Source organism: Aspergillus caelatus (assembly GCF_009193585.1).
Source record: "Aspergillus caelatus strain CBS 763.97 unplaced genomic scaffold BDV27scaffold_366, whole genome shotgun sequence".
NCBI classification, from domain to species: domain Eukaryota; kingdom Fungi; phylum Ascomycota; class Eurotiomycetes; order Eurotiales; family Aspergillaceae; genus Aspergillus; species Aspergillus caelatus.
In genome coordinates this window covers 1-27,632 of record NW_022475629.1, presented here as the reverse complement: position 1 = coordinate 27,632, position 27,632 = coordinate 1, and the positions used below count along the sequence as shown (strand labels likewise).

Sequence of the window (27,632 nt, the reverse complement as noted above, 5' to 3'; positions counted from 1 at the left end):
CTCGGCCTCAGCCGCATGCTCGTCTGGGAAGGGAAGCCCCAATCGCCGCCGTTACCAGATCCCCGGGTCTCGTTGGCGTTCTTTGCTCGACCCTACCCAAGGATCTCGCCATCGGACTGGTTGCGATAAAGCTAAACCAGTGGAAAGAGACCACTGCTTACCTGTGTTAGGCTAACACGTGTCACCATCACAGACGAAAATAAGACCGAGCGGGGCATCTGGTAAAACTATACGGCATCATATTGGATCCAGTCTGGCGGGTCGACACACCAACTCCAATATATCGGTGTCGGGAGGTCCTGTTGAGCTCGGGCCTTCAAATTCAATTCACTGGCACAAAGCATCGGGTCAAAGCGGGCTTCGCCCTATGGTAAACCGTCGTGCGAACATGGCTGCTTGTAAACATTAGTATGAGTACCTTCCTCTGGTCAACATAATCCAAAAACAGATTAGGATAGTTTCCACAGAAATTCATATTTGTTTAGCAGCCTAAGGCAAAACACGGTTGACACCGTTTGTAAACACATAAATAATGGTAGGATTTAGTCAACAGCATATCATTTACCTTCATGTTAGGGCAAGTAAGGAAAGTAAGGGAACATTCTGATGAAGGAGAAAGCATTGGCAGCCACCAGGGCATTAAGTTAATTTTCTAGGGACATAGTAGAGAAGGACCCCCGCATTGGAAAGAGTTCAAGGAGAATCAAATTAACCATGGCCTATCCTAAATAAAATCATCTTCCTAAACACCATAACGCCGAAATCCTGCGCTAGTGCATCTGACCGTTTCCAAAATAAACTTTCATGATACCAGGCATTAAAGTTGCTAAGGCTCATCAGAGTCCTCGCGCTTTCTCCGCTTCCCCTTAGGCGGATCCTCGAGCTGTGTTCGTTTGAAAGTGATGGTATGAGTGATGACATGCCGCACGCTGAATCTGCCACTGGGAACCGCGCTGTGCGGGCCTTCCCAGTAGCGCATTCTCCAGTCCGACGGAGACGCAGAGTACGGTGAATAGAGGGTGCTTGCACTTCTGGGAGCCTCCGCAATCGGCGAATATCTGGGAGGGGGTGGGATACGTAAAGCTCGCAGGCTCCTCGGGTCTCTTCTGACTGGAGGTGCTGTGTACGGGGTTGGTGGTGGCAGCGAAGCGGCAGCTGATCTGGACGAGTCACCATTCAAGCTGAACGTGCCACTGACTGCACTGGTTGGGCGTGATGCAGGCTGGGATGTCGGAGAGTTTGATGTAGTGGAGCGGCCTTCCCTCAGGGTGTGGATCTTGGAAAAGTCAGGCTCCCCAGTGATGGGGGATAAGATAGGCTGAAACTTCTTGAGAAACTCTGTGTAGGCCGCGGGAGGTGTGATGGGTGTCGAGAGTGGTTCATCCCCTCTTCCGTTACCTGCTGAAAGGCTGGAAGATCCTGAGTCCTCTTGAAGCTCGGATGGAAAGACCATGGTCCGGGGGGTTTGCAATGGATGGAGAGTTGGTTTTATAGAAGGCATCTTGGGCGAAAAAGATCGACTGTTCAAAAAGAATACCACGAAATTCAGACGAGTGAATGAATGAGAAAAGAAAGAAGAGTAAAAAATCAAGTAATGGATGACAATGTAGACCACGCGCCTGACCTTTACACGTGCGTGGAAGTAGAGGGTATAGTAGGAGTCATGCAATAATGGATGGGGCAGACCATATAAGTCAGACCACAGGGCGAGAGAGTTAGGCCGTTAGATCAGATGTTCTCAAAGAGAAGATATTAAGGAAACCTCTTTTTCTTGACCTCTCGCTGGTCCTCAGTAGAAGGAAGAGAAGAAAGTCAGGACGCGGAGTGAGATTTATGTTATAAAGTTGAGTCGCAAGACAGGCGGGCGCTGCAATACGGGTAATAACGTTCACAACGGTATCGATACAATACCAAAGGCGGTAATCTTTCAGCACAAGGGTCAGTGTCACGCTTTAGCCCGCAAAGGGGTTAGTGTATCGCCCTCCCTCCGAAGTGCGCGGCTGCAGTCAAGCAACAACAAGAGCAAGAGCAGCTGAGCACCTCACGAATCAGAGCCTAGACTTACCAGATTGTAGGATTGGTGGCAATTCTTGGCCAGAATCTAGCAGTGCCGCAGCAAAGGTGCAGACACAGCGACCGTTGCGGCCGAAACAAAGGGCTTGGTCTTCAAATGTACTCCGATTCACGAACCTCAGTGAGCTGGACAGCCAGACGAGGGGAACGATGATCAGTGATGTTTGAACCTGAAAATTGTCTTCTACTTCCCTCTGTCGTTCTCGTTATACCTTGACAGACGGGGAATTGCGCTTTCTGCTCCTCAATCCAACATCTGAATACCCAGCAACCAACAACCTACAAAGAATCCTCTGGCGCCTTCTTTGCATCAAATCCCACATTGGACACGAATCGTCACATGGGAACTACCTTATCACCCCGGGCGACAGCTTAATTATGCTTCCTCAAATCGTCAATTTTGGGGGTAATTGTCCCTTTTGGTTCGCCCAACGTTAACGCGGGCCACAACACTAGGGGGACTAGCGGCGGCTCGCCCTCGAACCGCAACCCTGACAAAAGTCATCGCTCAAGGGGACTCCATCATGCTTTACCTTTATTTTGTTGCATACCTAGTCAATCTGTTAAACCCTTGATGCGCCGTTTATGTTAACTTTGTTGCCGGAAGGAGTGGGCTGGCGGTTACGACTCGTTTAGCGCTTCCATGACATTTCGATGTCGCAGACAAGGCTGCCCCGGACTATGTTGGAGCTTGTGCCCATCATACACTAACACGAGGAATCTTCCAAGCGCTGAAACTACAGTAGTTCTCCACTGATCCAACGGGTGTGGGGTCTAGTATCTAGCTCGGCGTCTTGCTACCCTGTCACACCAACTCTTGCAGAAAGCTTTAGATTCGGCGATACGTGCTTGCAGACCTAAACATCGTGGTCACGTCCACCCATCTACCCCCTTCGACTATGGCGGCTAGATGATCAGACATGGTGCCGTCAATACCAAAACCGCGAATTTATCCATGGGTTGACAGGTAATCACCTTCATATGCAAGCTGACCAACCTTCCGCGGACAGTATCCGTGCTATCGTCGCGCTTTACATCGCTGCTGGTACTAGTACACTCTTCCTGCACTTGTTATTCGGCGCGTTGACCTTTTCAAGTCATCTGGCAGACGTCTCCCCTGTCGCCCTTGCGTGAAACAGAGGGGAAGGCCGATAGTATGTTGACTAAAACCAGGCCATGTAGTCCAATAGATGGGGACCGTAGGCTTTTGGACACTACCTCAAAGCCGTTCTAGACGGTAGTACTTGCACTGATCCTTGATGAAGGGAGTTGTGAAATGCTCGTGACCTATGCCGTAGTTGGTTCCTACTGACCTTTCGCGTTTGCTTCCAATATGTCCATGGGTTTCTGCTGTATGCCACAATGAGCCGTTCTACTGTATCACCTGTCACCAACTCATGTGAAATCTCTCTGACATTGATGCCTCCAGATGCGGCCAAGCATTGGTAAGGAATTCCCCCTCTTTTCCCGGCCTGCGTCCTCCCCCATTCGATTTTTTTTCTTTCTTTTGTTCTTTCTCACTTGGTGGCCTTCTTTACCCACTCGTGTGACTATTCAATGGTTCCTTCCCCGCCTGATTCTCTTCCGCGTATTCGTGGAATCCAACCATTCCCTAAGTAAGTTAATTACAGTAGGCAATACTCAACAGGCTTGGTATTGTGAATAGGCGCGTCTCAGTTAATCAAGTAACTCAGGAACATTGCAGTGTATGTGATGTAGTGAAGCAATGAGTAGACTATATTACCTGCTCTTTTCCTCAAGGTCTCGCATCTCCTCCCAACCCTTCTTCTTAACCGACACAAAAACCCAACCCATAGTAAAAGATATGTGCCTACCTGCCCAGCTATCGTACCTCAGATGGCATCCAAGGTCATGTTAAGGCTGCGGTGGACCCTGCGATTCATTCATAACGATGCTTCCAGGTAGGAGGGAGCAGTCCAGGGGTCATTTGAAGCACAGAAAACGTGCTGAATCATCTATCTCTCAGGAGGGGGGAAGAGCCAGGAAGAGAGGTATACCTTTTTAAGGTACCATTGGTGTGGCGTTGACTCCAAGAAACAGATTTTCCGCCTCAGGTCCAAATCCGCTTCGTCCACCGACAATGCCACCAATTATTACCCCAGAACAGTGTCTAGGCCTCGGCCAAACATCGGAGCTAAAAATATCTGAACGTGCATCGGCATTCTTCAGAGCAAAGTGCGGGGAAGGTGTATAACCCCAATTTCTTCAAGAATACGGAGACTTTCCCCGTGTAGAAAGCTCAGGCCCCTTGACTGGTGGAAAAATGCCTGTTTCAATATCAGATCGCGGAGCTTGACCGGAACAAAAGAACACGAGCCGGTCGAGCGGAACTGCTATCTTCTTCAAAACGCAGAATCATGGTGGTCTAAGCTGCGTAAGGCATAAGGGCTATCCCCTAGGACCAAATTACAGGCTTATGGGTGATGTATATAACTCCCGGAGTTGATCTTGCAAAATGAACTCACTCTGCCTACGACCAACAACCAATTCCTATAGCTACACATTACGTGTTTGCTGAACACCTCAAACCTCTCGGACTCCCCGTGTTCCGCATTTTTGTTAATCTCGTCATCATGAAATTCACACCATCTTCGGCGGCCTTGATGCTCGGCGCCATTGGAGCTGTCACTGCTCAAACTGTCTACTTCTGTGGTGACAGCACCATGGCCGCGAAGGGTGCCAACGATGGCGACACCGACGGCTGGGGTACCTACATCGGCGATCTCCTGACAGTGCCCGCCGTGAATAAGGCTATTGGCGGCCGCTCAGCCCGGTCTTACACGAATGAAGGTCGATTCCAAGCCGTTGCGGACTTAGTCGTGGACGGAGACATTGTTGTCATCGAGTTTGGACACAACGACGGCGGCTCCCCCGAATCCAACGACAATGGCCGCTCTGACTGCCCGGGAGCCGGTACTGAGACGTGCATCTCTGATGCAACGGGCGAGACCGTTTACACCTTTGTCTTCTACGTCATTCAAGCAGCCAAGCTCATGCTCAGTAAGGGGGCCACAGTCATCCTCAGCTCTCAGACACCCAACAACCAGTGGGAGGGTGGCTCTTATGGAGGCTCGCCTGGCCGGTTCGTGGGCTACCAGAAGGTAGCTGCGGACGCCCTTGCCTCCGCCGATGTCACCTTCGTCGACCACTTCCAGGCAGTCAGCAACATGTACCTGCAGCTCGGCTCCGATGCTGTCAACGCCCTATATCCCAACGACCACACCCACACGAGCCCCGAGGGCGCCAAGCTTAGCGCCCAGGCCTTTGCGCAGGCAATTTATCAGGCAATGAACGGCACGACTTCCTTGAAGGGGCACATCACGGAGCCTGTGACCATTGTGTACGAGTAGTCTATATATGGAACGTATGGAAAATGCTGTGCCGGTATAGGGCATGTCAAGGGCTGATGTCCAGCCAGATCTACGAAGTGCTTGCTAGGAAGCCCCGGGTCTCCCGCTGTCAAGAATCATCCCAAGGCCAACACCAATTGTTTGACGTGTTAGCGTCTGTCCATATTTACAAAATAAAATATATTGGACATTGTCACTACTCCCGAATAGGCTATTTAACTTAATCAACGTTGCGGATAATCAATGCTAAGCGGTGCGACGAACTGTCACCAGAGCCCATAGTTGTGCCAACGTGAACAATGATGATTCAAAACCGCCGTGGTTTGTCTATATTCCTGTACAACATTTGAGATTGAATTTCCAATGAGCCGCAGCTGTTGTTATTTCATTATGCAGTGAAGATGAGTCCCGACTCAGAATACCGCCCTTGGCCTCCAACCTCGTGATCCGCTTGTCTCCTCCAGTGGTTCCTATGCCTCAGCGCCTAGAGCAGAGTAGTCCGGGCCCGCATAGTCTCCCCGGATGAGAGTTGATGTGCCCATGCTGGCAGCATCTTCTGGTGGGAACAGCCCTCGGGCATGATCCACGACCGTAATGGTCGTCTTGTCGAAGTGGGACCTCTTTGTGAGAGCCCAGGCGGTGCTCAGGCCGAAGACGCCTGACCCTACGTACTCATGATTGTCTCAGAGTAGTGCCTCTCTAAATGTTGCATTCGACGAAGAGAGACTCAGGTTATATTCGGTAAAGAGACCTCCCAGAGCACAGATGCCCTGCTGGAACTAGATCATTAGGAGCAGCCGTGCTATTTTCGGAGTACACCATCCCATTATGTCTCAGAGTGAGGAGTCTATCTATGCCAGAGGGCCTCGACAAAAGCATACACAGAGTTATCAAGTACATCTGTAACTATATCCAAAACACACAATTCAGCGGACCTTGTTAGTCCTGACTACTGGATTGCAAAGACCTTTTCATGTACCTCCTGGGAGCGGATCCCATCACGATAATTGCCTCATCACTGCCATCTGTTCTACGCCGGGTGTTCAACACCAGATATCAGAATTTCCCTATTTACCATTTACCATACTCGTTAACTAGTCACAGAAGGAATATTCAAGCACAAACAAGCTCACAAAGCATATTATCAAACACGTCGACTATGACGACCTAGGGAGATAAAAGGCAGACTCCCAAGGGGGTAGGCATTCGATTCAGGAGCTGGAAAGAGGACGCGGTAAGTATGACACCAGACATCCCAGAAATATCCCTTGACTTTGTGATAGCGGCCAGTTTAAAGAGACAAAGCGGCTGGAAGCTCAGACAGCGCATCAAGCGCGTATGAGCAGCTACCAACCATGGCCCCAGAAGCTCTATGTATGTGACAGCGACATAGAAAGTGGGACCATCCCCTGTCAACAAACAAGCCAAATGCTTGAATTGTGCCTATTGTTTGAGTCACAGCTGCTGTGGTTCTGGCTCTGTCATACCTTGGTCCTGGGGTTGTCTCTGATCTCCACCTCGCAGAGAAAAGGGCATTTAAAACGCTTCAAAAGAAGCTCTAAAGCCTTGAGTCCCTGCAATACCATATCCCGGATTGCCAATTCTCATATGACGAATTTCATGAGATAATTCAATCCCCTTAGGTTCTCCCAAGTCCACTTCACTTCTAAGTTCTTCCATGAACTCAGTGTCGACTTAGACAGCTCGAAGGAAAAGGTCGTGGAGCAGTTGAGCCTGTACTGTTCCTAAGTTATGTGCTCCGCAGCGGAGATACTGGCCAAAAGAACTTGAGGAAACACTAGCGCCTGTGTCCTAAACAATTTCAACTTGCTTTGAATCATGGCGGAGGAAAGATGGGAATGACTTCTATTCTGCAAGAACACTATGGCAGACCCTAGCAAACCGATTCCAGATATACTTCCCATTGCCAGCCATTATTCGCACCAATCGCGGCTAATTTAATGGCGTGATTTCAAAGACATGCACTTCGCCGTAACAGGCCATATAGCAAGTCCTCCGCGTAGGGAAAACGGTGTGTATCTGGACTATGTCAGTCGTCCGGCGAAGAAGGTGGACTCTATTCCTGGTCGACTAGAGCTTGGTTCGTCGTGCGGATTCCGGAGCATCGACGTAAGATCCAACGATTTGGGTCTGATACAAACCTCGATGTATACTATAGGTACATCCGAGAGAAGACAGATAGAAAGCCCCATTTTCGCGGGGTTGCTGCTTTTCCTCGAGATAAGCCAGAGCTTGGGATCGAAAGTGCGGATAGTCTATGGCTAATCTGCTTTCTCGAGGCGGTTATCATGATCGTGCTCGGTATGTTCAATCCGGGATCCGGCCCGTTTCTTACTACTGTGCAGTCACCATAGCTAACAGTGGTAGGACCAATTTATTATCGCTTCGAGTTATGTTGGCCGAATTGATCGGTTGGAGGCACGACCAAATGCCTAAGGTATTTTGGCCGAGTGGTATCACGCTTGATAAGCTATGTGGGACTTTGGCATTCATATCAATCACGGGATAAGATTATTGATTGCTCCTGGATGATCTATCGTTATGCACTAGTTCATATCTAGACTATGTCAGTCCGAGTTCTTTGAATCGAGGCTGGTTGGTTCGCATATGCAATTCGCAGTATATTACGACATTCTGATACTCGAAAGCTTCCAGAGCGCCTCTATTCGTGAAGTGGACACCGTGATCGGCAGTGCGCAATTTAGCCAAGGTCTTTATTGGACATCCAAAACTTCTACCGGACAGGCCTAAGTGTTCACTTCTCTCTGGGGAAAAGCAGAGCTAGAGCTCCATGCTTATAAGGGTAAGCTGTATCAATATCCATCTGTATACACTATTTTGTAACTGTTGGTTAGCAGTGGTATCCTCGGGATCCTAACAATCACGACAACGATGCCACCGTCTTGTTTAGGCAAACCGCCTTGTTTAATATGGATATTAGACCCCCTTGGTTAACCTGAATTAAGAGCAGGGCGTTATCCTATGTTTGGTGCCTGACTTTCTTAACGCATGATGTCGTCGTTCATCCTGCAGTAATTCTCCTCGCCTCTTGTACAATGCCGGGTTCAGTCGGGGTCAATCTTCCGTTCGAGACATCCTTGAGATAGACCATCCATAAAAAGGCAAACACCGGCATGACAAAATTACTTACTGTTGCAATGGCCAGTATCAAGCTTTTCAATTCATAGGTGGCTATGACGCTGCTGCTACACGGACGTCACAACAAATGGCCAACCGCACTTGAAAGTTGAAGACGTTGTGTCAATATTGCTTAAGCATAAATATCCAGCAAGCCAGTACAACAGGACCTTTTCTGTTACCATCAGATGGAACCCCGAAGACTACAGAGCACACCTGGACGCTGACAGATTCCAAGCTATCCTATGTGTGTTCCGAGAAACCGAATGGTCGGTCAAACATAGTGGCGAAGCGAGAATCAATACTTTTTCTGATAACACCAAGCCGCGGCTTGTATTCTTTATGAGCGTGGGTTGGAATAGACGGGTGACGATAGACGCATACCATGTATGGGATTGTTACATATTGACGAAATACCATGAAGGAAATCATAGGCAGCAACGGGTACCGACCACTCGCTACCACTAAATGGCATGTTCCTCAAAAGAAACTATCCCCTCCAATTGCCAAGAGATAGTCCCCATTTAAAAGCCTTTGATTCCTGCCTGCATGGATCTGTTGTGTTAAGTCCCAAGAGTGTTTCTGTATCATCTGTGCTGCCGGCTGCGAGGAAAGAGGGATATGGTTGGCAAGACTTTTCTTTTCCAAACACACAGACGCAATTTGGCAGCGGCAAGTGCGCCAGAGATGATCAATTACACCATGGACCGAATAACAATGTCAGTGATGCGATCTAGCTTTTGGTGTGGACGCTCAGGGGATCATTGTTATCCGAGATGAAGGCATTAAAGAATGCGAACCTAACGCATGGATACCCTTATAGCTAATAAGGATAAATTATCCGGTTCTCAAGCTAGCTGAACAGTTTCGTTATCGCCCTGCTTTTGCTCTATGGCAGGATTGGAGAACTTACAGGAAGATAATTACAGAGCCACAAATAAACCAAACTGAACACGATCCATCCTCAGTCTCCTGGCACTATGAGAGAGGTCTACAGCGTTGACGAGAAAGACTATGAGACAGACCCTCGAGCTCTTGGATGCTAGGGTTATGTTCAAGATTCTTCATTCAGGGGCCACTAGAAAATCCCCTGAACCTTTTTCCAAGCATGGAGACAGGGGGGTGGGTTCGCTTAACCGTGGCAGGAAGTCATCCTTATTCAGAGCTGCGGGCATAGGAAAATAGTGGATCCTCTGCTGGATACCGATCCATCACAGCCTGAGAAACCTGTCCTCCGGAGGCACAGAGATGCAACAATCCCACGAGTTATAGGTGCTTTGGCGAAGCACTCCGTCACACCATTCAATCGGGGCATTTTCAAGGCTGAAGACAATAATTATTACGATACAACAGCACAGTGCCCAGAAAGCACATCTTACTGTCATGTTCTCGGACACTTTTTTTTTTTTTTTTACGTCTAAAGGCGTCAAAGCAGCCTAGGAAGTACAAACACCTCTGGATTTAAACACAATTACCAGAAGAAGCCCGAAATAGTTTCCATTCTAAGCGAATTTGCCGCGAGGGCGTGAATTGCAACTCCTGCATTGATTGTTAAGCTCCTAGATCCCTATAACTTTACCGTTTACATCCAGGAATATTAATGCAGTGGTTCTCCCGGCAGTGGGAACAGGACCCTCACACGGTCTATATATATGTAGATTGACCACGATACTATGATTATATCATCGCCGAAGTTTGATAATCTGGTGACAGACTCGTTGGACCATCCCATTTTCAAGACAAACCATGCGTTGGCTCTTGAGATCAGATCTTCATCTGGTCACGGTCCGCACGTCGAGACAAATCTCAGACTAGAAAGGTGTAACGGCTGTCTTTTTAATGCACAGAGTGCTTGTCGAACCTAAATGTGGCCAGCTAGTGCTGTCGCTTGGCTTTGGTCGTTGGTCGTCGGTAAAAGCCCCTTCAACGTGTCCTGGAAAGAATTTATCTAAAGCAGCTATTTGAATGAGAGATGTTAGAGTAAAGATGGACCTCACTATACAGCGAAAGGCTGTTTCTGTCACATGGGGTATAGTCTAATGATGGGGGTCCGCGACATAGAGAGACAACTTTCAATTGGTACAAAATATGTGCCGAACGGCTGAACCCAGGTGCCCCCAGTACGCCAAAGATTCCTAGCTTGACAACACATTCTGCCCTGAAATGAGATCTCTCGATGGGCAGACTTCACTAGATGGAATGAAGGAATAACTAGCTTCATGCCTGGACAGCCTGTTTATCCAGCGGCGTAGTCCTCAGGCAGATAGTGCTCCAGATACTAAATACGCTTTCTAATTCGATAATAAGGCTATGACTGCCCGTCGGGTACTTAGACATACCACAGATTGAGTACCCAAAGACGAGTAAGAATCTGGGGTCATTTAATTGTGCAGTTGTGATGGAAGAAATCGGTAATTCGTCCCACAAAATCACTACTTTACTAAATTTTCTACATCCTGCATGTTTGCTCGGCTTGGTTGTCCCCGGTCTAATGATTTGGTGGAGATTACCTGGCCCGCGCTGGTCGAGGTCACTCACATTCAGGCTATTGCTCCGAGTATTGAGGCAACGGAGGTTCTCCGCGGTCAGCTCTGGGTTTGCATGTGCAGGCTTGCCCTAAAACCCCGAGTGGCCCCTACGAAGTTGCTACAAGATATTTTGGTCACGAGATCGCATACCGAAATGAGTCCTTGGGTGCTTTGGTTCCAGCCAGCAGCAAAGCTTATAGAAGTGGGGAGGGAATTACAAAAAGGAGCCATGAGCAGGCAAGTCACTTCCCCAGGGGCTAGCTGCGTACTAACTGGTTAAAAACTGCTTAGAATTAAAACGGCGAAATATCTTGCATTATGAGGAGGTCTTCTGTCATGTGGAGGGCTGTGACAAAGCTAATGTATGGCCCTTCGCTCCAAGCACTTTCTAAGTACCTGGGGATTGATTATGTTACTCGTTAAGTACTTTATGCTAACTGATTTTCAACTGATTTAGAGAAGGTTCTCCGCCACCAATAACTTGCGAACTCACCTCGATAAACACGCAAATGTCAGCGTTGTTAGCGGTGATAAAGGGGGGGGGCCACGTGAGTTAGAGCGTAATTGACGAAGCAATTCGGTAAGTACTTCCAAATCACTTCCTAAGTAGTTACCATCATGTCGGTGACAAGGAGAAGTTTAACTGGTTATGAACTGCTTACGAACCGCTTAGCCTCACCTGCTGAATATGAGACGCAGAGCCGAGGACCTTGGGGGAGCCGTACCTTGTCGTTCGTGCGAGAGCAAGAAGGATTGTTGCAAGGACATCAATAAATGCGACAATTTCCTTCTTTTTTACTGTGGGGTTTTGACCACAACTCCCGCGCCAAAGCCGTTCAACCTAACTGCCTGGACTAATAACTTGGTACAAGAGTTAAGATATGGCTGACAAGTTGTTTGCACTCATGAAAACCCATTCTTGTCTCACCGCCCTCATCATCTCTATCGTTCTTCGACAGACCGCGTTTCTACATAGACCTGACTATGGAATGCATTCTGCAAGAAACTAACTGATGCTAAATTCCGTGCTACAAAGCGGCATAGTGGCAAAGATGCAATGAAGAAAGCAGGGTTGGAAAGACTCGCTAGGTAAGGCCAAAGAGTGCTCTCAGGAACGGGAGTGAATACTCGAGTATAGTATCGGAAGGTACTGGCGATACCGAGATGCTTCAAATCTCAGCGGAGTTAATATGCTCCAGCATGGATTACTCTTGTTCTATTGGCGCAGAGAGGAAGCATACACGAACAGATATAACTGCAAGTATGGCTTTGTCAATACTTACGATCAAGCAACAAGAACGAAAAACAATCAGCTTGTCGAATGCAACACAGTACGCCTTTGATAGCAGACTTAGGACGGTAAAACGCTAGAGTTCCCACGTCATGACTCAGGCCGTGCGTATCCGACAGTCCTTTTTTGAATGGAGCAATGTGGCCTGCTGAGCAAACCGGAGATACCAAAGGTCGCTACAACGGATTCAATGCAGGGGAAGAAGGGTAAGGTCATACTCTACGATTGCGTCGTTTCAAACGTCGACCATCTCTCTGATCTGGGGTTTTCTATCGAGGACCACAGTTGGGCAGTTGGTTCTAGGGTATTTTTCCCGATCATCCTTCAAATTCAAGCTCCTCTTCCCTTGCCAGAACCGACAAGCAACAGACCTCCTAACGTGATAGTATGGCTAGACATAAGCCAATTACATTCCAGAGGTGTCCTCGTCTCCGACTCGACGTGATCCTGCCTACGGAGAGCTGACACAACTAGAGTTCCAGGCACAGGTGAGCCTACGAAACGGGCGTCTTTATCAAGGGTATGATTGGTGGTCCAACTACAGGAGTAAAGAACGTCGCAAATATATGGCATTAAGTTAGATTGCTGCCGTATGAAGGGAGATTCATATCCGTTTTCACTGATTCTCGCATCGATCTCGATAAAACGGAGCAGTGGCTAGATTTCGATCCCTCGGGCAATAAAGACACTGAACTAGCTACAGTCAAACTAAATCATCACAGGGAATTCTACGTCAGGAAAAGGAGCTGGCAGATAAGTGAGTGGAGACAAGGTCAGTCAATCTCCGCACATGGTGTGTGCTGCAGCGACGTGGTCTTGAGTCTGCAACCCGTTGTCTCCGCTGCTCAGATACTCGTTGGCGTTCCGAGTGCGTCGTTTCCCCTTTGTTTCTACCTGGGATTTGCTTCTGACAATCGTCGGGCAAATGTCGCTCTAATCAGGGCCCGCACCTGTTTGATCGTTGTCACAAACGGCCACATTATCAACAACGACCGACTCAGTGAGGCGATGCCCATCGCTACCAATTGGTAGCATGCTGAGACATATAGATTTGCTTCTCTTTCACCCAGCGCCACCTTCACCTCCACCTTTAATGCTTGATGACGGCTGCCCATATAGTCTCCTATAAGCACAGGCAAGCAACCATGGATTCCATCTTTGGAAGGGTCCGGCCCCGCCGAGGGGTTTTCTTCAAAGAATGGGTTAATAATAAACGCGATCATGGAGTGGTACTTCGATGCTGGGGTGATGATGACCGTGTCTAATCTCCGCGAAAGGCTAACCAGGCTTCCAAGCTGGTAAGATACCCTTACCTAAGATTAGGACGGAAAGAACAGGCCTTCTAATAGAGGTTTATAGTCACGTTAAAGACAGACGGCCAACCCCAAGCCCAACAGCGAGCCTATATACAATCAACGAGGACGAGAATGCCCTCTAGTCACCTTACCTATGGAGCAAAATGTTGTAGATCAATATTTGCTGGAACAAGAGGCGAGGTAAATCTTCGTCTGAGACGGGTGAATTTTTGCATACACTTGGCTTAATACATACTTAAGATGAGGTAAACAAATGCTTCTCAGCAGTGTGTAAGCTCTTAGGATGGAGAGCACGATTCAATTGACGAGGGTATATGGTGCTCCATAGCACATAAAGCAGAAATCCGAATGTATCCAGTAATAATAGTCCATTTGAATCAATTCAAATCACAATGCATAGATAGACAAAATGCCAACAGCAGATAGTATGGTTTTTAATATATAGGTAGAGTCCCAAGAATAGGCTCATCCACTCCAAAACGCCGAAACACCATTTCGGGGGGGGGGGGGGGTATGACTGTCCGCGCGCCTCTGCAACTATCGCCACAAATCCAATGCTTCCTCGTAGCCTTTCGTGTCATGATTTCCCTGGCCAGCAGTGAAACAGAGCCAATAATATATAAAGAATGGAAATACAGATCCAAGAGCCGACACCAAGCCGACACAGTCTAGGATATATGGACGTTTCCTGAAAGCAAAACATGGCGGAGCAATAAGCTCGAGAATGATGAGGTCCAGCCATCACTCAACCGGCGCGAGCATTTGCCTTCATTGATATATCCCCTTGGCGCAGATTATGACTCTCGAGATCTCCGAGTTGGTCGCATATCCAAGCCCGCTTGAATGGGTCCCTTCAAGGGACACGTAAACGTCATGAGATGCAATCCCATGGAGAGAGGAGGGGGGGGGGTATCTAAATAGTTTTTAAATCAGAAGGTAATTCCACCCATTTTGCTGCAAAACTTCGCGCCAATGAATCTGCGGTCTCTTGATCTCTTTCAATGCCCAGTCGCCACCGATTTGTTCGGGGGACTCCGGTGCCTCAAGCTTGATGGGCTGGCTCGAGCTCGGTGGAGAAGCTTCCACGGGGGTCTCTTCCACCTGGCAGAAGGTGTCGATAGGATCATCGGTCACTCGCCACACTTCCTGCAATACACGGTACATACGGCCAAAGCTTCCGAGATCGGCATGGTGGCCCAGGGCAGCACACCGATCGGCCAGGATAGTTCTAAAGTGGCTATTGGGTTGCGAGAAAGCTCCGGTTACCAGCAGTGGCCATACTAGAGAGCGATCGTATCCATTCTGACCGGCCGGAATATACTGCAGGGTGTTCGCAACTGCTTGGACTAAGTTTATGTTACTTGCTTGGCTTCGGTCAAATCCTGGAACCAGGCTGCAGAGGTAGATTCTCGCTGCGATTCGGAAGACTGCGGTCATGTTCTTGGTCAAGATATCGGGGCGCAGGGCTCCGGTCGTGGTATAGGGGCTCTCAAGTGTCTGGTCCGCGGGTTCGGTAAATTCTAATTGTCTTCCTAAGGCCGAAACATGGGAGCAAACCGCCATTGCATCAACTCGTCCTTCCTTCTTCAGCGCATCAAGGCACGCGATCTCGGAGATCAAGTACATCACACGGTCGTCGCAACCCATCAGCTCCCGCAATCCCAAAGACGTGCCACTTAGGTGCTTGGAGCGGTAAGTGTGAGCGAACTCGGGCGTTCTGCCATGCATAGCGGAGCCAAGAATATCAATCCACGATGTCAGTGTCATACTAAATGGAGGAAGCATGTATGGGTTGCCACATGGGGGGATTGTAGTCGAAAGACCGAGACGGCTCACCAAGTTCGAAGCCGCTTGGAAGTGATCGTACCAGGGGATGTCGGGAAGGTAGTCGTCCGCAGGGCCCACAGAGCAATGGAAGAAGATCATGGCTAATGTCGCATCAAGGATCTCCTCGTGCTTGGTGTCCTCACCCAGCGCGAGGCACAATTGGGAAACAGCTTCGAAGCGGTGTCGCATTATATCGTGATCGATCTGTTCCCCAACTAACCCTTCCGTTGTTTTGAGATGGATCGCAGCCACACTGAGGCAGCAGTGAAGATAGGTTTTGTTGGTCTCCAAGGCTTGCAGGATAGCTTGTGCTCGTAAGTGCCCGCGCTGGTGTGCCTCTAATACGGGGAAAATAATGCGCAAGACGTTGTTGATGAAGTGGTCGAGCAGGGGGCGGTCGTGGTCGCTCACAGGGATATTCGACTGCAAAATGGCGTAGGTCTGCTGGATGCTCTGGTCACAAAGCGCCGGATCGATGCCAGGGAGTGTTGGTGCCTGTGGGAAGTACTCGTCGGGGAACCACTCTTCTTGGGGGAATGTCGGTAGCGGTGCATTCAGCTGGGGCGGCGCAAAGGTACTTATCGTTGAGCTCATGGAGTCATGTCGTAGTGGCACATCATTGACAAATGTCTGTCTTTCTGTCTTGACGTCAATCTCGAATCCTGGGTAGGGCTCGTATATCGGTTGGGTCATGGCTGGTGTTGGCAGATGGGATGCGAAGATGTCCTGTTGTTCCGCAAAAACCGGACGGTTAAATTCAATTTCAGGAGTTGTTGGCGATGTCACAGCCAAGCTGCGACTGCGGCCCGATTGATCTACTGTACATGGTCATAAAGGTCAGCAGGCGAGGTGAAAGACCAGACGGTTGGTGGTGGTGGTGGTGGTGGTGGTAGGGGGGGCCTTCAACCCACCAGTAAGGGTACCATTGCGTTCATTCATCTTCGTCTGCTTAATCTTGTTCTTGATACGCTCCTTCTGCACTCGCCTGTGCTCTGGGTTACCCCACCAAGCAGGACGCTTGTACTCGCATTTCACACAAAGGTTAATGCAAGCACCACAGGATGGATGTTGCTCATCGCACTTCTTTCGGCGGAGGCGGCAGGTAAAACAGCCTACAGAGACCACACGCTTTCCATTAAAACCTAGACACTAGTTGATTGGTCTTCAGCTTGCACCTACCAGAGCGAGACCTCTTGTGCGACTTGTTGTTTGTCTTTCCCGTGCTCCCTGTGGAAGGGCCTTCACTGGACGAGGACTGAGCGGAGTCTATGGCGGCTTTGTTCGCCAGTGTAATCGAAGTGCTCTTCCTCCTCGATGTCAACGGCATTTTGACAAGTGACTCGAAGGATGATATTGCGAGATTGTCCGTGCACTCCGATATAAATTGCGATAAGACTGCGGGAGTGACCAGTTTTCAGTCGCCTGGTGAGCTATTGCGGGTATATTTATGGGTATCGTGGGGCAATCGCAAAGCTGAACCAGCAGCCTTTGCTATCTAATTAAGTATAAAAAGAAAAGGAAAGGTGCGGTTGCAAAGGATGCGGCGACAGATAACTAGCGTGCGAGACAGTGATTCGGAAAAAGCCATGATGGCGGGATAGACGAAGCTTTAAAACCAAGGTTCGCAACTGACAGGCACGCCATGATGTTTCTATTTTGGACATCAGATCGTCGGATGCAAGTGAGCAGCATCGGAGAGGGGGGGGGGGAAACGCGGCGGTGGGATGTAGCGTCAAAGATAGTGGATTGGGGGGGATGATCGCAGGACGGAACCCTGGCAGCTGCCACTAGCAGGGGTCTCAACAGCATGCACGAGCAAGGAACCAGACTAATTTTGGATAATTTTGGAATTTTTACCTTTCTCATTAGCGCCCATGCACGTCGTGATGCAGTATCATTGGTGACTTTCTTCTCGCCAATATTGGCGGCTGGGAAATTGATTGGGTTTGGATCTATCGCAATGTATCTGCCCGAATTATCCCAGAAATTAAGTGGTATTCGTCCTACAATAGAAATTTTATTATTTTTTTTTTTTTTCATTTCTTTTTTAGATTCTGGTTTCCATTTTCAGATCCAAGGTACCGTGCAACATCCCCAGAATCATACTACCAATGAACAGGGGACATAACCGGAGAATTAGGACGACCTCGCTTACCAGATTCGATATGCCTGATTCTTGAGCCTGGTCTGCTATTTTTCGCTTACCCGCAATTACCACCGAATCCAACCGTCTATAGAAGAGGACTTAATGATTTAAGGGAAAGGGAACCCGCCGTTCATGGCCTGATAGCGTGAATCACAAGGAGACCACCAATAATAGTGGACCCCAATAGCGATCAATTTAGCTGGAGTTACCACAAATTCCCCAATTGGGCAGGTGTTCTACGGACATACTAGTAGTCGAACCCCACTAGATCCGAATTCATACATATTTGACCATAATAACGGCTACACGAAGCGAGTCCGTCATTTCTCCATAGACTGTTGATGGCTCGGGTGTGACCTTACCTGGACAGACAGAGAGGACTGACTATCCCCAAAAAGTATTTGGCGAAAGTAACACCAAATGTAGAAAACGCCATTCATCAAACCTAGCACCAATCCAGTGTCAATGAGACGACCGGTGGTACTCGGGGACTCCCACGGAAGCTTTGCGGGGTTGTTGAGGGCTGACTCTACCAGCCAGATGCCGCATAGAGTCTAGTTGATGTTGATAGATTACAGCATTAGTGTAGAACGCTAATATAGTGGGGTGAGCCAAGCTTCCCTTTTCCCGCGATGATTCGATAACCGGCTAATACTGTCCATGCAGAACGGGAAACCCGCAGCCAACCGTCAGTGAGTGGGGAACCACTAAGTGCCCCGTGCGACCCCGACTGACTTTGGCCAAGACGTGTGTGATTAGATCTTAACTCTTAATTTGCATCATTTAGCCGCCCATCTTTTCCCGACAATCCTCCATAATTCCTCCCTCTGAAGCGCTTTTACTATTAATATCTTTCCTACATGGGTGCCATAATTAGCTCCATTCGGCGCCAATTAATTCCAATTCATCCCATCCCGTGCATTGGCCGCTAACCTGGCGTTCCCATGATCCCTTTCCCCCTCATTCAGCAGGGTCTGACAGCCACCGGATTTTCTCCACTCGGGGATGATTCGACAGGGAAGCTCACATTAGCCTTTAGTTGTTCTGCATCTTCGATCCTCCAGTCACACTGTCACGCCGGCAACAAATACAAGATAAATTATCGGACACAAATGACTCATGGACCGATTGGGAACTATATTCAATTCTTTCCATTAAGAGTCATCTGTCTTTACCTCTCACCTCATAGCATTTTATGAATTAATTTTTTTTAGTATTATTTTATTATAATTTTTTTTTTTCAGTAAATGACAAGATATCGCCTATCGTATCTTCAACATGACCCGAGTGAGCAAAGCTACCTAAATGCGGACAGGGTGCTGACAAGGCTGGCAGTCATCACAACGCTTCTGCCGGACCTTATCACATTCCTGCAGCTGCACGCTAGCAATTAGCGTTCATTTAGTAGCCGTAATTAAACGGTTCACCAATCACATCTGGAAAATGTAAGGTCAATCTGCAGATACCCTGGTCAAGAAGCACAAGGAGAAACTGTGATATGGATGTGCATAGTGACATGCCACAACAGCGGTCGAGTCACTTTTGTGGCTATTTCGAGGTCCCGATGTGAAGGCACAATGTGCAATAGTTCGTCTATTCTTCTTTGTTTCTTTTCTTTTCTTTTCTTTCTTCCCTTTTTTGTCTCCCTCGCATTGTCCGTTTTCAGTCTGTAACTAAATCCTGGAAGACAGCCGAGTGAAACTATGCAGCCATCACTGGGTAGTTCACAGAACTACAATTATATGTATAATTGTAGCTCGGTAGCACATGTGTTGTGCTGTACTCAATTCAACTCGTAACACAGAAAGAAGCCATTGCCGAATTGATGGACGCACACGGCATCTGTCTACCGTCTGTAGTGTACACCTGCTAGACAACATATGATTGAACCTAATTACTTGCCTTGGATTTGTCCGTGGCAAATTAGGAGTCTATTTATTAATAGAAATTATCAGTTCTCCGAGAATGGCGATTTAGTGTTCGTCCATCGGGTCTACCATGCGGGGTCGATCAATAACGCACTGCACCTTAACGCCGTTCTCCAGTCCACCTGAGATCTAAACGCAGGTATTTTTATCTTGATCGGGTGCAGGTACAGCGCAATCAGAATGGAGCATTTCAATTCCAACCGTTGGAGCCCACAGCGCATGTTTGACGACCGGTTCCTGTCCATCATGTCACATCCTATCCCGGCGTATCGACCAGCGTGATACAGGAAACAGATCCATGTTCCTGGATGAGAAAGCAAGCAAGCAAGGTCCATGTCCGACAGGACCCGCATGGTATCTGCCTAGATGTAGCCGCTGAGCCAGTTCGACGAGATTCGCCTTTGTCCATGCAAAGTGAGCACGGCGAAACGATTCCTGTGCTTGTAGGCGGCTAATGATTGATTCACATTGAATCATCGAAAGAGGCTGAGGCACTACATTATTCCTGTAGACCCGTAGCTAGATTCCATACACTGGTCGTTTCAAGTACATGGTTTATTGGCTATAGTTGATCGTGCTCTAGATGCCCGTACAGAGTTAGACGTCACTGCGGCTCTTGTTCCCAGAATAGCGGCACTTACAGTGCCCAACTCAGATTAAGTTCTCGGATAGGGCTGCTGGAATAGTTTGTTTCATGCTCTTTGAACGAGTACATGACCATTGGATAAGAAGCCATGTTGGAGGTCGTTTCTGAGGCAATAGTACGAATCCTCCTCCATCGGCCTAGCATACCAACTCGGTGTACTAAATAAGGAAATGGTATGATTCTAGCCATGACCTCATGAACAGCTGGCTTCTGGATGGGGTTTTATTTCCAATATTAAGGTGGGGATATAGCCCAGGTTTTTTTTGTTGGGGAGTATTTCATTTTATGGTGGTCATGCCGGTGTATAGCGGCATGATCAAACTTCAGCAAACTGCGCTCAACAAATCTGCAACGCTGCAGGTATCATGCGTGGCTTGAAATATGCCCAAATTGTAATGTTGGGAGTGCACGAAGCTAGACTGATGTCTGCTCGTACTTGTTGAATGAGATGTAGGCATGTTAGTCTTAATACGTTGAGCAGGATACAACTTAAGCAGTATGTTCATGCTACTCTCGGTGTGACCAACACAGTATAGTACATGCAGACCCATTTCTTGCTGTCAACCATTGACTTCCATTGATTGTCAGGATCGCCAATTCTGCATCGTTGCTCCGGCACGGGCAAGAGTTCGTGGAGACAATCGACTCTCACAAGAAAGAAATTATTACGCGCCCTCCGACCTCCTGTCATGTATAACGTATATCTGGGTCATATTATGGGTACAAAGCGTTGTTTCTTTTGGGTTGGGGGGGGGGCTTGCCTTGGGCCCTTGCGGCCTGTGCGTTACCTTGTGCTGGTTCAATGAGAGTGAGGAGCAGTATATTGGGTTACACAGCTCAATCTAGTAGATGCTTCATAATAATAGGAATTACTAATGAGATATCTATATCTTCGGGTTCGTAGGTCTTGAATACCAGTTCTGTGATTAGACTACAGTTAGGGTTAAACTCTTGTGATATCTCAAGCGGGATTTTGAAGAACCGGGGGGCCACAATAGTTTGGGATTATATAGGAGAAATATTCCTTACTTATAAGCATTCTTTGACTAGAAGCTGCGGGGATATATGGTGTCGAGCCATAAAAGGAAGAGGGAACAAAATAACTGATTTTTATGAGTTAACAAGAACAGCAAATATATATATATATCTACTAGGGATCAAAGCACAAGCTACCCAAATAACCCGGTATGTTAACTATTGACTCATTTACAGAGCTCCTGATTATAGTGTCGACTTACCGAAAAGTAGGTTTTTTTTATATAAGGTCTTGTATATGAGGCTTATGATTATTTTCTACTACGTTCCATGTGTTGATGTCGAGGTGTAAATGATACTGCGCTGATTGGTCGTGCGACATGGGGAACCCAGGGATCCACTGATCTGTCGGGCCCAACTTGAATAGCTTCAGCCCGCTATTCGGGCCGGCCGTGTTGGACAATAAATCCGCTCCTTTCTCTTTGATTACGAAGTTCCCTCACTTTAAAATGCAAAAGGGTTCAAGATGTTACGCCTACCAATGAGACATACAATTTTTCGCAGCTTTCCCCGGTTATCGACCGCGTCATCTTCCTCATCCCCCCATCGCATTCCACCCTGTACCTCCAACTCCACGCCGCTGCCTCTTCCTCGATCCATCTCGACATGCCTCTCCCCCCGTAGCCGCCCGGGTCACTCGATACCCTTCTCGCATACCTTCCCACGCTCGTCTAGTTCGTTCCGCGGCCGACCATTTTCTAGCTCCACAAAGCGAGGGTACCAGTATGGAGGGAACCAATATAGGCGATTTAATGACCCAAGACGCGAGCCGCTCTTCATTCGCTTGGTGAAGGATGCCAAACCGCACCACTTTGTCATAATAGGGTTGGGGATTAGTGGGTTCTACATATATAATACCGACACGGTAGAGGTGCGTCCCCGGTTGTTGATGCCATGCGACCGACAGCGTCACTTGCACCAGTGGGGCTAGCACCGCACAAGACGCAAGGATGGCCTGACATTTTGCTTTGTACCTGGTACTGATAACTTTCGCTTAGATGACTGGTCGCCGACGGTTCAACTGCGTCTCTGCGCAACGGGAACTCGAGATGGGCAGACAGAGCTATCTGGAAGTCCTGAACGAAAACCGGGGAAGCATTCTTCCTGAGCACCATCCGCTCACCATGCAAGTAAATCGTGTTTTGCAGCGCTTGATTCCGCAGGCGCCGATTGAAGGCGCAGACTGGAGGGTCCACGTCATCAAGGATGATAGCATGCTCAACGCCTTTGTTCTTCCTGGGTAAGAACCTCCTACTTTGCTATTTCTTACGTCGTACTTGCTGTCAATATACTAATTGGAGGCTCAGCGGTAAGGTGTTCGTCTATACCGGTATCTTGCCTATATGCAAAGACGAGGATGGCTTAGCAGCCGTGCTAGGGCATGAGATTGCCCATGTGGTGGCCCATCATCCGGCGGAACGCATGAGCAACAGCTTTATCACCATGGGAGCTGCTTTCCTTGTCTCACTGCTGTTTGACATCTCTGGACACCTCCCCTCATTGCTTATGAACCTTGCCTATAGCCTGCCAAACTCACGAACACAGGAGGTAGGTCTGGCATCGCCATTAGTTGGATGTGTGCTCAACTAATGACTTAACAGGCTGAAGCGGATGAGATCGGACTAAGTGCGTTCGTTGTCCAAATGTTGGCGCCGCAGAGCTAATGCGTAACAGTGATGATGTCGAAAGCATGTTTCAATCACGAGGCCGCAGTCGAATTGTGAGTCACGGGCAGCTCTTAATATTTTACGAGCGTCATGCAATCAAGACTATAGCTTGTATAGGCAAACTAACATTCTCTTAGATGGGCACGTATGCAGGAAGCTGAGAAGGGAGCACCGCCACAATTCCTGTCAACACATCCCTCGGTAGGTCCTTCATAGAGCTAAAACCGATTTTCAGAACCTTTGCTGATAATGTTCAAAGAGTTATAACCGTATGGAGGCGATCCGTGGATGGTAAGGTTGCCTTGAGTACTACTTCGACTGGAATGCGCTAACTTGACTCCTAGGTCCATTAAAGCTGAAGCAGCATATGAAGATAGTGGATGCCATGCCATTGGAGGCTTCAGTAAGATTCTATCCTCCTCATTGTACAATGCAGAATGGCTAATGATATTCCAATGTGCAGTGCCAGGATTCCGACAAGCCGCTTATCATGACCGCTGGTGACAGCTCTTATATGAGTGGGTATGGATACCTCAGTCCCAGGTAATCTCTTCTGTAAATTAGTAGGATATACGACATTGTACAATGATAATATAACGACCAATTCTCATCTCAAATATATAAAATGTATAAAGACATTAGTCAGTGACCCAAAAGGGAAATGCCCTAGGCAAGCCCCTCCGCGTGCAAACTAAACAAACATCCGCCGCCAGACCGTCTCGAAGCTCTCCGTCAAAAATTCCCAGAAACAGCTTCAGGACAGCGTTGTGGCTGATCTAATTTTCATCTTCCTCTTTTTCTAAGTACATAACTTGAGAGGAAGCCCCTTGTCATTATGTCGTTGTCTATGCCTGGTCCCTCCCAGGCCGGGCTTTTCAAGCCTGGCTATCAGAGGTAAGCGAAGCCCACTTGTGGAATGTTCCGCCCGATATCTTCTGAAACCAAGGCTCCAGTCGGGGAACTTGAGGGGGTTCGGATTGAGTCGTGCGTTGCTAGATAGCTGACTCTGGAACTTGCAGCCACGATGCCGAAGATGGCGCCGTTATTCGTAACATCGAAGCCTGCCAGGCTATCTCTCAGACTGTTCAAACATCGCTTGGTCCTTATGGCCGCAACAAGATCGTCATCAACCACCTGCAGAAGATGGTTCTTACTTCCGATGCCGCTACCATTCTGCGCGAGCTGGATGTCGTACACCCTGCCGCCAAGCTACTTGTCATGGCCAGTCAGCAGCAGGATGTGGAGATGGGTGACGGTACCAACCTGGTCATCATTCTGGCCGGAGAACTGTTGAAGAAGGCTGAGGAATTGATCCGTTTGGGTTTGAAGACGAGCGACATCGTCCAGGGTTATGAGAAGGCACAGAACTTTGCCCTCAAGGTGCTAGAAGGTGGGTGTGCCCGTGTCTCCAATAGCTCATAGTACTCTCAGGGGCTAGCATGAGTCGCAGCACCTTTCTTAAGTTTAGTTTACTGATCGATTGTCGAATGCGCAGACCTCGAAGTCGATCGCCTGAAGGAACTTCGCTCCAAGGAAGAGCTCAGCAAGGCTCTTCGTACAGTCGTCGCCAGCAAGCAGTCCGGAACGGAGGATACCTTGGCCTCGTTGGTTGCGGAAGCCGTGCTCGCTGTCCTGCCTAAGAACCCCGTTAATTTCAACGTCGACAACGTTCGTGTAGTGAAGATCATGGGTGGTAGCTTGGAACAGTCTCGTGTGGTGAAGGGAATGGTTCTTGGCAGAGAACCTGATGGCACCATCAAGAAGGCTACCAAGGCTAAGGTCGGCGTGTTCAGCTGCCCCATCGACATTTCTCAGACCGAAACCAAGGGCACTGTGCTGTTGAAGAGCGCGGATGAGATGCTTAACTTCACCAAGGGTGAGGAGGAACGCCTTGAGACCGCCATTAAGGAGCTCTATGACTCCGGTGTTCGCGTCGTCGTGGCCGGTTCCTCCGTTGGTGATCTGGCTATGCACTACCTCAACCGCTTCAACATCCTTGTGATCAAGATCCTCTCCAAGTTCGAACTCCGCAGACTTTGCCGTGTCGTCGGCGCTACTCCTCTTGCCCGTCTAGGTGCCCCTATGCCCGACGAAATGGGTAGCATCGATGTCGTTGAGACCACCGAAATCGGCGGTGATCGTGTGACCGTCTTCCGTCAAGAGGAGGCCAACACTGTGACCCGCACAGCTACCATTGTTCTGCGTGGAGCGACACAAAACCACTTGGACGATGTCGAGCGTGCCATCGACGATGGTGTGAACGCGGTCAAGGCCATTACCAAGGACCCCCGTCTGGTTCCCGGCGCAGGCGCTACTGAAATCCAGCTCGTGGAGAAGATTTCTGCATTCGCCGATCGGACCCCAGGATTGCCTCAGCATGCCATTCGTAAGTACGCTGAGGCTTTCGAGGTCATCCCCCGCACCCTTGCGGAGTCCGCTGGTCTCGATGCCACCGAGGTTCTTTCTCGTCTGTACACAGCCCACCACCGCGCCAGCACTGGTGCCGACGCCTCGTCAGAAGAGGAGTCGGGTAGCTCCGAGGAAGAGGAACCATACTGGACGACCGGTGTTGATCTGGAATCGGGTACCTCGGCTGGTACTTTGGACACCGTCGAGGAGGGTATTCTCGACCTGTTGGCTTCCAAGAGCTGGGCTATCCGCCTGGCCAGCGAGTCCGCGCGGACAGTCCTCAGCGTCGATCAGATCATCGTCGCTCGTCAAGCAGGTGGTCCCAAGCCACCCGGCCCCAACGCTAACTGGGATGAGGATTAAACATGAAGCATTACATATTTAATTGGGGTTAAAATAGGAATGTGATAGATACGATATCATGAAAAGTCCATTGCTCAAGGATTTGACCTAAGCGTGTTGGTGATAGTAGTGGTAATATTGGCTACTGTGTATAATGCGAGTCACATTTGACTATCTTATCCTCTATCGTATGAAGTGTAGTATTTTTCTATGTACCTATATGTTAACCAGAAGAAGCTGTTTGGGGTTGATGTTTACTAGCTTTGAAGCGTTCCGGCGCATCGGACGAGCAGCTCACGTGACCGACACCTGGATTTTCCGGACCGAAACTCGACTTTCTTTTTCAGTTCAAGACTTTCGGATAGCTCTCTGGTTCGGTTTGATTGAGCAGCGCCTGATTCTCTCCATCTCCTCAACGCTCGTCTGTCTCCTCTCCGGTCACATCCCTTCACAGCCATCATGTCAATTTCTTCGCAGGTCGCCGCCCGCTGCTGCAGGCAGATTGTCCGCCCATCCGCCGCTTCTTTGCGCCTCTCTTCCTCGACATATCTGTCTCAGCGGACACGGAGATGGCAGTCCACCGAGGCGGAGGCTGCTGCCCCTGTCAACCCTAAGATTAGCCAAATTGTTGACCAGATCAGCACATTGACGCTTCTGGAGACCGCCGACCTCGTGGCCACCCTCAAGGTTCGTTCATTGTTTGTTTCTTTCCGCATATCGCAAACCGATGTAGTGCAATGTTTTTTGCTCGCGTGCACCTCCATCGGGGAGGGGGGGGGATTGGATACATTGATGAAAGCAATTGATGAGAACACTATATACTGATGTCACTGTTTCCCCTGTAGTCCCGTCTCAACATCCCCGACCTCCCCGTTGGCGGTTTCGCCATGGCCGGCGGTGCTGCTCCCGCCGCCGCTCCCGTTGAGGAGGAAGAGGCTGCTCCTGCCGCCCAGGAGAAGACCCTCTTCAACCTGAAACTCGAGACCGTTGACGCCGCCTCCAAGGCTAAGGTCATCAAGGAGATCAAGTCTCTCCTCGGCCTGTCCCTGGTTGACAGCAAGAAGTTCGTCGAATCCGTGCCCAAGGTCCTGAAGGAGTCCGTGCCCAAGGAGGACGCCGAGAAGATCATCGAAACGCTCAAGGCCGTCGGTGCTAAGGCCGTCATGGAGTAAACGGGGAATAATAATTTCGATGAATTGATTTATACCTGGTGATTGCCTCTTTTCCTGGCTCTGCGAATCGGGGCGACAGGGGATCAGGACGGCCGGGACGTTGTGATTGGACTGCATCATCGAGCTGGAGTTTTGTCTCTCACCACTTATTACTGTGTTTTTAGTGTTTTCTTTTCTCCGTCGTATATCTCTTGAAATGTTTCTGATATAACCGGAAAGCGGGAAAAAGGCGGCAAATGTACATTATCATCTCTTGATTTGGACAATTTGGATCCCTGATGGACGAACGATCTGTGTCTGTTCAACTCTTTCTTGCTGTCTATTGAGCTTTTCCACGACGGATGGACGATAGATATGCTGTTTTACTATTATGAAGTTAATCATGGTTTATTAGTTTATAGAAGATGCGTAGCGGTCCAATTGCAGGAAAATGTCACATCCCAAACAAGACTACCATATAAATAACATATGTAAAACCATTCCAGTATCCACTACTCGTTGTTTTGCCAATCCAAGTGGTAAGTACGTAAAGTCAAGTCAAAATAAAAACAGCTCCGCTCCTCCAAGGAAATCTCTCCGCCGCTCCCATAAATCCATACATAACCTCCAACAGAAAAAAAAAAGAAAAAAAAAAAAACAACAAACCGCCTCACTCCCACTCCCTCTCCCAAACAACCCACCCACCCACCCACATATACACATACACACACATGATGTCCCTC

At 48.7% G+C, this 27,632-nt stretch overlaps 8 protein-coding genes across 8 annotated transcripts; 5 read left to right on the top strand and 3 right to left on the bottom strand.

The window, feature by feature from the left end:
• Positions 1-522: 522 nt before the first annotated feature.
• Positions 523-1,782, bottom strand: BDV27DRAFT_138236 (uncharacterized protein). Its single transcript, XM_032069184.1, has one exon. The coding sequence runs from the start codon at positions 1,499-1,501 to the stop codon at positions 827-829; it is 675 nt and encodes a 224-aa protein (XP_031921177.1). The 5' UTR covers positions 1,502-1,782; the 3' UTR covers positions 523-826.
• Positions 1,783-4,667: 2,885 nt separating this feature from the next.
• On the top strand, positions 4,668-5,597 carry BDV27DRAFT_163906 (SGNH hydrolase-type esterase domain-containing protein; the record flags this gene model as incomplete). Its single annotated transcript, XM_032073612.1, has 2 exons — positions 4,668-5,434; positions 5,513-5,597. The coding sequence occupies 2 exons, from the start codon at positions 4,668-4,670 to the stop codon at positions 5,595-5,597; spliced, it is 852 nt and encodes a 283-aa protein (XP_031921176.1).
• A 6,838-nt stretch (positions 5,598-12,435) lies between these two features.
• BDV27DRAFT_138229 (uncharacterized protein) lies at positions 12,436-13,130 on the top strand. The gene has a single exon (XM_032069183.1). The coding sequence runs from the start codon at positions 12,553-12,555 to the stop codon at positions 12,865-12,867; it is 315 nt and encodes a 104-aa protein (XP_031921175.1). The 5' UTR covers positions 12,436-12,552; the 3' UTR covers positions 12,868-13,130.
• Positions 13,131-13,526: 396 nt separating this feature from the next.
• BDV27DRAFT_138228 (uncharacterized protein) lies at positions 13,527-14,257 on the top strand. Its single transcript, XM_032069182.1, has 2 exons — positions 13,527-13,720; positions 13,782-14,257. Exons 1-2 carry the CDS (start codon positions 13,644-13,646, stop codon positions 13,858-13,860), a joined length of 156 nt encoding a protein of 51 aa, XP_031921174.1. The 5' UTR covers positions 13,527-13,643; the 3' UTR covers positions 13,861-14,257.
• Positions 14,258-14,558: 301 nt separating this feature from the next.
• BDV27DRAFT_138225 (Zn(II)2Cys6 transcription factor) lies at positions 14,559-17,255 on the bottom strand. The gene is made up of 3 exons (XM_032069181.1): positions 16,745-17,255; positions 16,477-16,677; positions 14,559-16,383 (listed from the first exon to the last, which is right to left on the bottom strand). The coding sequence occupies exons 1-3, from the start codon at positions 16,890-16,892 to the stop codon at positions 14,663-14,665; spliced, it is 2,070 nt and encodes a 689-aa protein (XP_031921173.1). The 5' UTR covers positions 16,893-17,255; the 3' UTR covers positions 14,559-14,662.
• Positions 17,256-19,684: 2,429 nt separating this feature from the next.
• Positions 19,685-20,191, bottom strand: BDV27DRAFT_150754 (uncharacterized protein; the record flags this gene model as incomplete). The annotated part of the gene is made up of 3 exons (XM_032071275.1): positions 19,685-19,768; positions 19,982-20,125; positions 20,174-20,191. 3 exons carry the CDS (start codon positions 20,189-20,191, stop codon positions 19,685-19,687), a joined length of 246 nt encoding a protein of 81 aa, XP_031921172.1.
• Positions 20,192-22,318: 2,127 nt separating this feature from the next.
• On the top strand, positions 22,319-25,759 carry BDV27DRAFT_150752 (M48 family metallopeptidase; the record flags this gene model as incomplete). The annotated part of the gene is made up of 9 exons (XM_032071274.1): positions 22,319-22,560; positions 22,628-22,868; positions 22,922-22,946; positions 22,995-23,040; positions 23,125-23,188; positions 23,247-23,278; positions 23,807-23,881; positions 24,007-24,377; positions 24,483-25,759. The coding sequence occupies 9 exons, from the start codon at positions 22,319-22,321 to the stop codon at positions 25,757-25,759; spliced, it is 2,373 nt and encodes a 790-aa protein (XP_031921171.1).
• Positions 25,760-26,090: 331 nt separating this feature from the next.
• On the top strand, positions 26,091-27,185 carry BDV27DRAFT_74065 (mitochondrial 54S ribosomal protein bL12m). Its single transcript, XM_032077454.1, has 2 exons — positions 26,091-26,425; positions 26,584-27,185. The coding sequence occupies exons 1-2, from the start codon at positions 26,198-26,200 to the stop codon at positions 26,908-26,910; spliced, it is 555 nt and encodes a 184-aa protein (XP_031921170.1). The 5' UTR covers positions 26,091-26,197; the 3' UTR covers positions 26,911-27,185.
• Positions 27,186-27,632: the final 447 nt, after the last annotated feature.

Coding starts and splice junctions, on each gene's coding strand:
- BDV27DRAFT_138225 (XM_032069181.1), bottom strand. CDS start 16,892: ATGCCGTTGACATCGAGGAGGAAGAGCACTTCGATTACACTGGCGAAC. Junction 16,678..16,744: donor GCACAAGAGGTCTCGCTCTG/GTAGGTGCAAGC, acceptor TGGTCTCTGTAG/GCTGTTTTACCTGCCGCCTC. Junction 16,384..16,476: donor ACGCAATGGTACCCTTACTG/GTGGGTTGAAGG, acceptor GACCATGTACAG/TAGATCAATCGGGCCGCAGT.
- BDV27DRAFT_138229 (XM_032069183.1), top strand. CDS start 12,553: ATGGAGCAATGTGGCCTGCTGAGCAAACCGGAGATACCAAAGGTCGCT.
- BDV27DRAFT_138236 (XM_032069184.1), bottom strand. CDS start 1,501: ATGCCTTCTATAAAACCAACTCTCCATCCATTGCAAACCCCCCGGACC.
- BDV27DRAFT_138228 (XM_032069182.1), top strand. CDS start 13,644: ATGGAGTGGTACTTCGATGCTGGGGTGATGATGACCGTGTCTAATCTC. Junction 13,721..13,781: donor CTAACCAGGCTTCCAAGCTG/GTAAGATACCCT, acceptor AGAGGTTTATAG/TCACGTTAAAGACAGACGGC.
- BDV27DRAFT_74065 (XM_032077454.1), top strand. CDS start 26,198: ATGTCAATTTCTTCGCAGGTCGCCGCCCGCTGCTGCAGGCAGATTGTC. Junction 26,426..26,583: donor ACCTCGTGGCCACCCTCAAG/GTTCGTTCATTG, acceptor TTTCCCCTGTAG/TCCCGTCTCAACATCCCCGA.